Here is a 5,726-nt window from a genome sequence, read left to right on the forward strand (position 1 = left end):
CAAATATTTATAAGCCGCAGGAGGCTCGGGTTCTGAGGGGCTGAGCCACGCCCCTTAGCAACGGTCGCTAGGGCGGGGCCACGTGAGTTGGCACTTGGATGGGCGATCCCGGGGGAGGTGACGCGCCACCAAGTCGGGTGGGCGCAGGCGCGTCAGGTGCCAGCTCCCTGCGGCTCCGTGCCCGGGCCGTCGCGGTGCACGTGTCGCGTTTCCTCGCGATCCCGGCGCTTCCCACGCGGGGCCGGCAAGGGCGGTCTCTGCTGGAGGCTCGCGCCCACCTTTCCCACGTGGAAGGGTCGCCCCTGGGGTCGAGGCCTGACGCCCTGACCTTCGATTGGAAGTGAGGCCGACAGCAAAAGGAAGCACCGGGGCAAGCGCCCCGGAGGACCAGGAAACACAGACCGGATGCCGGAGCGCGCCCGAGTGCCCGGCCCGTGGGACACGCCGCCGCCCGCCGTTCAGTCGCCGCCTCTCACCTGCGTTCATGCGCGTCCGCCCCGAGCCGGGCTCTGACTGCGACCGCGCGGTGGACGGACGGCAGGCGGGACCCCCGGGACCGCACGTGGGTGGAGCCCCGGGTCAGCGGCGACCGGCGCAGGAGGGCGTGGCGGCGGGGCGGGCACTGGGTTGGGCAGAGGCAGGGTTTGCCTGACCGTAAAACGCCTTTTTTTTTTTTTTTTAAACATCTTTTTTTTGAGACGAAGTTGCGCTCTGTCGCCCAGGCCGGAGTGCAGTGGCGCGATCTCGGCTCACCGCAACATTCGCCACCCGGGTTCCAGCGATTCTCCTGCCTCAGCCTCCTGAGTAGTTGGGCCTACAGGCTCGCGCCAGTGCAGCCGACTAATTTTTTGCATTTTTAGTAGAGACGGGATTTCATCATGTTGGCCAGGCCGGTCTTGAACTCCTGACCTCAAGTAATCCACCCGCCTAGGCCTCCCAAAGTGCTGGGATTATAGGCGTGAGCCACCGCGGCCGGCCCCTTTTGCTTTTTAATGAGAACGTATTTCTGATTCCTTTGCAATTTAAAAAAATGTTAAAAAAAAAAAAAAAAAAACCACGTCTTTTGGGGTTTGAAAGAGCTAGGATGTGGTCTTTGTGCTTGGGGTGAGCCCTGGGCACTTCGCTCTCCTGTGGCAACCTGTAGGTACCGTTTAACTGCACCACGCTGAGCTTCTGCATGGTTGGAACCTCAAGTCTGGGGGGACTGAGCGGGAGAATCGCCTGCCACGCAGGCCCAAGTAAGAGAAGTAGTGGAGGGGGCGTTCTCACGCCTGGCCCCAGGGCGCACGGCTGCGCCCGCCGCTTGAAACCCCACCGGGGCTGCAAAGCGTCCTCGGAGTGGGCTGAGGTGGGAGTAGGGGAGCTGGGGTGCGTATGGTAGGTGGGGTGCGCGGAGGAGGCGGGGTGCGCACCGTCCGGGTGCGGGGCCACTCCACCTGCGCGGAAGGGGAGCCGGGCAACCGGACCCCGCGGCCACCCGGGGGCCCCCAGCTCCGAGCGGCCCGCCTTGGTCCCGACGGATCCCAGCCTTTCCTCAGCCCGGAGCCCCGGGACCTCCGCGGTGGGCGGCGCCGCGCTGCGGGCGCAGGGAGGGCCTCGAGTGCACGGGCGCCGCTGAGTCGGGTTCTCTCGCCGGCCTGTTCCCGGGAGAGTCCACGGCCCTGCTCGGATATGCCGCCGCAGGCCCCCAGACACCTGCTCCCTCGCCCTCCTCGAGCAACCCCGAGCTTGCCTCCGCTCGCCGGCCGAGCCCAGCCCCCCGAGGCCGCGGCCCTTCTGGCTCCGCCTCCCGCGTTGCTCCCGGAAGCCCTGCCCGACCGCGGCTCCTGACAGACGGGCCGCTCAGCCAACCGGGGCGGGGCGGGGCCTGGTGGAGCGCGGCCAATGGTAGGTCGCGCCGGGCTGACGGACGGGCGCGGGGTGGGGCGTGCGCGGGCCCGGCCGAGTCTCCGCCGCCCGCTCCCTGCGCCTGCACCCCCAGCCGCACCCGCCGCGGACGGAGCCCATGCGCGGGGAGAACCGCGCGCCCCCGCCCCCGCCCCGCCCCGGCCTCGGCCCCGGCCCCGGGGGCAGTCGCGCCAGTGAGCGGTGAGTGCGGGCCGGGGTCGGCCGGGCCGCGCGCCCTCCCCGCCCCCAGGCGGCAGCCATACGCGGGGCGCGGGCCGGGGGCGCGGGGTCGGCGGGCGTGAGCGGCAGCGGCGGCGGCGGTAGTGGGTGGGTGGGGCCGGGCCGGGCGGGGCCCCCGGGCACAGGTGAGCCGGCGTCGGGGGCTGCGGCTGGCGGGCTGAGGCCCCTTAGTCCCTGGGGCCTGCGGGAATCCGGGCCCCGCCCGTGGCCTCGCTCTGGGCACGGTCCTCACGCCGGCGTCCCCGGGAGCCTCGGGCCCGGCGCCCTCGTAACCAGGCGCGTCTGGGCGGAGGCGGCCACGGCACGCCCGGGCACCCCCGATTCAGCATCACAGGTCGCGGACGAGGCCGGGGGCCTCAGCCCCAGGGCCCTTCCCCTCTCCGGGTCTCCCGCGCCGCCTCTCGGCCCCTTCCTGTGGCTCAGCCCCTGCTTCCCAGGAGCCCCTCTGTCTTCTCCAGCTTTCTGTGGCTGAAAGATGCCCCCGGTTCCCCGCCGGGGGCGCGGGGCGCTGCCCGGGTCTGCCCTCCCCTTAGCGGCGCCTAGCACGCAGTAGGCGCTCAGCAAATACTTGTCGGAGGCACCAGCGCCACGGGGCCTGCAGGCTGGCACTGGCCTGCCCGGGCACGCCGTGGCGCGCTCCGCCGTGGCCAGACCTGTTTAGGAGGACGGTAACCTCAGCCCTCGGGCGCCTCCCTTTAGTCTTTCTGCCGACCCAGCAGCTTCTAATTTGGTTGAGAGCGCTCAGCTGTCAGCCCTGCCTTTGGAGGCTGGCTCCCTTTTCCCCTCACTGGGTCCTTAACAGCAAGTGGGGGCGAGGCGACAGCCCTCCCCCGCGCTGGTTTGCAGCTGCACAGGTAGGCACGCTGCAGTCCTTGCTGCCTGGCGTTGGGACCCAGGGCCCGCTATGGGTTTGCTCTTCAGATGGCTCTGCCAGCAGCTGCCCTGTGGGGCCTGGGCCTGGCTGAGCAGGGCCATCCTTGGCAGGTGGGGCAGGAGACCCTGTAGGACCCCGGGCCAGGCCCCTGAGGAGCAATGACGGAATATAAGCTCGTGGTGGTGGGCGCCGGCGGTGTGGGCAAGAGTGCGCTGACCATCCAGCTGATCCAGAACCACTTCGTGGACGAATACGACCCCACGATAGAGGTGAGCCTGGCGCCGCCGTCCAGGTCCCGGCAGCTGCTGTGGGCGAGCCCAGGACACAGCCAGGATAGGGGTGGCTGTGGCCCCTGGCCCTGCATGGTGCTCTGGGCCTGTCTCCTGCTTCCTCCAGAGAAGGGGAGCCCCTCGTCTCAGCACCCCAGGAGAGGGGCATGAGAGGGGCATGAGGGGGCATGAGAGGGGCATGAGAGGTACAGGGAGAGGCTGGCATTGTGAACTCCCCGCATGGAGGGTCCTGAGGGGTCCCTGAGCTCTGTCCTCCTGCAGGACTCCTACCGGAAGCAGGTGGTCATTGATGGGGAGACGTGCCTGTTGGACATCCTGGACACGGCTGGCCAAGAGGAGTACAGCGCCATGCGGGACCAGTACATGCGCACGGGGGAAGGCTTCCTGTGTGTGTTTGCCATCAACAACACCAAGTCCTTTGAGGACATCCACCAGTACAGGTGAACCCCGTGAGGCTGGCCCGGGAGCCCACAAGGCACAAGTGGGGTCAGGCCGGCTGTGCCCACACAGGGGCCTCCTGTCCTCTCTGTGCATGTCTTGGATGCAGTCGTGCCTGCAGCCCCTGTAGCCAGCTCTCACTTTTCCTCCCAGGGAGCAGATCAAGCGGGTGAAGGACTCAGACGACGTGCCCATGGTGCTGGTGGGGAACAAGTGTGACCTGGCTGCACGCACCGTGGAGTCTCGGCAGGCTCAGGACCTCGCCCGAAGCTATGGTATCCCCTACATCGAGACCTCGGCCAAGACGCGACAGGTGAGGCAGCTCTCCAGCCCACAGCTAGCCAGGGACTCGCCCCGCCCCGCCCCAGCCAGGGAGCAGCACTCACTCACCCCTCTCCCTTGACACAGGGCAGCCGCTCTGGCTCTGGCTCCAGCTCCGGGACCCTCTGGGACCCCCCGGGACCCATGTGACCCAGCGGCCCCTCGCGCTGTAAGTCTCCCGGGACGGCAGGGCAGTGAGGGAGGCAAGGGCCGGGGTCTGGGCTCACGCCCTGCAGTCCTGGGCCGACACAGCTCCGGGGAAGGCGGAGGTCCTTGGGGAGAGCTGCCCTGAGCCAGGCCGGAGCGGTGACCCTGGGGCCCAGCCCCTCTTGTCCCCAGAGTGTCCCACGGGCACCTGTTGGTTCTGAGTCTTAGTGAGGCTGCCAGGGACACTGGCCATAGCTCAGATGAGAGCTGGGTGCAGGGTGGTCAAACCCTGGCCAGATCTGGAGTTCAGGAGGGTCCTGGGCCACCCTGACCTTTGAGGGGCTGCTGTAGCGTGGTGCAGGTGGCCCTGGGCTCTTCGAGATGACCAGAGCCCAGCTTCCTGTGTGTGTGGTGGGCCTGGGGAAGTGGCTGGTGGAGTCAGGAGCCTTGGGCCAGGCACGGCTTGATCGCACAGCAGGGAACCCCTCACCCAGGCAGGGGGCCACAGGCCTGTCCCTCCTGATCCCATTCCTCCTTTTCCAGGGAGTAGAGGATGCCTTCTACACATTGGTGCGTGAGATTCGACAGCATAAGCTGCGGAAGCTGAACCCTCCTGATGAGAGTGGCCCCGGCTGCATGAGCTGCAAGTGTGTGCTCTCCTGACGCAGGTGAGGGGGGGCTCCCAAGGCGGCCGCCACGCCCACCGGATGACCCCGGGCTCCCCACCCCTGCCGGTCTCCTCGCCTGCGATCAGCAGCCTCTTTTGTGCCCCGCCCAGCACAAGCTCAGGACATGGAGGTGCCGGATGCAGGGAGGAGGTACAGACGGAAAGAGGAGGAAGGAAGGACGGAAGCGAGGAAGGAAGGAAGGGCTGCTGGAGCCCAGCCACCCAGGGACCATGGGCTGAAGTGACCGCAGACCCTCCCAGGGATGCTTTGCACAGACTGTCTTGAGCATCCCAGATGCTACCAGAACCCCAGCCCTTAGCTCCCCTCCCAGGCCTCTGTGGGCCCTTGTCAGGCGCAGATGGGATCGCAGTAAATTATTGGATGGTCTTGACCTTGGATTTTGGCTGAGGGTGGGACACGGTGCACGTGTGGCCTGGCGTGAGGTATGTCGGAACCTCGGGCCTGTCTAGCCTTGGGCTCTCCACAGCCTTTGGGAGGGGGAGGTTGGGAGAGGCTGGTCAGGGGTCTGGGCTGTGCTGCTGTCTCCTCCTGCCTGCCCCAGAGTGTCCATGGATTCCGGCAGAGAGCTCTGGACAAGCAGGCAGATCATAAGGAGAGCTTACTGTGCTGCTACCAACTAGGAGGGCATCATGGTCCTCCAGAGGGAGGTGATTTTAGGGGTTGGGGATCTGTGCCGGCGCCTCTGGTCTCTACCTGGGAGCCTTGGCAGTGAGAGGCATCGCTTTTCCTGACTTTTTCCCATGGTGAAATGCACTTGCCAAGAATGGCAGACATAGGGACTCTGCCTCCTGGGCCTTCACATGCCCAGTTTTCTTCATCTCTCTGGCCTGGAGCAGTCTG

The 5,726-nt window shown here is 67.1% G+C and overlaps 1 protein-coding gene across 4 annotated transcripts; it reads left to right on the plus strand.

Moving 5' to 3' along the window:
* The first annotated feature begins 468 nt into the window (after window positions 1–468).
* On the plus strand, window positions 469–5,256 carry HRAS (HRas proto-oncogene, GTPase). 4 transcript variants are annotated; one of them, XR_637010.4, is made up of 7 exons: window positions 1,921–2,088; window positions 3,112–3,270; window positions 3,553–3,731; window positions 3,883–4,042; window positions 4,138–4,219; window positions 4,741–4,865; window positions 4,976–5,256. XR_637010.4 is itself a non-coding variant. In XM_017948116.3 (6 exons), exons 2-5 carry the CDS (start codon window positions 3,160–3,162, stop codon window positions 4,858–4,860), a joined length of 570 nt encoding a protein of 189 aa, XP_017803605.1. In that variant the 5' UTR covers window positions 469–578; window positions 3,112–3,159; the 3' UTR covers window positions 4,861–4,865; window positions 4,976–5,256. The 4 variants fall into 4 exon arrangements, 3 of the variants coding, with proteins under 3 accessions (XP_017803605.1, XP_003909368.1, XP_009183458.1); XM_017948116.3 differs by lacking the exons at window positions 1,921–2,088; window positions 4,138–4,219 and adding an exon at window positions 469–578; XM_003909319.5 differs by having other exon boundaries at window positions 4,741–5,256.
* The last annotated feature ends 470 nt before the right edge of the window (window positions 5,257–5,726 follow it).

Source organism: Papio anubis, chromosome 12 (genome assembly GCF_008728515.1).
Source record: "Papio anubis isolate 15944 chromosome 12, Panubis1.0, whole genome shotgun sequence".
NCBI lineage: Eukaryota > Metazoa > Chordata > Mammalia > Primates > Cercopithecidae > Papio > Papio anubis.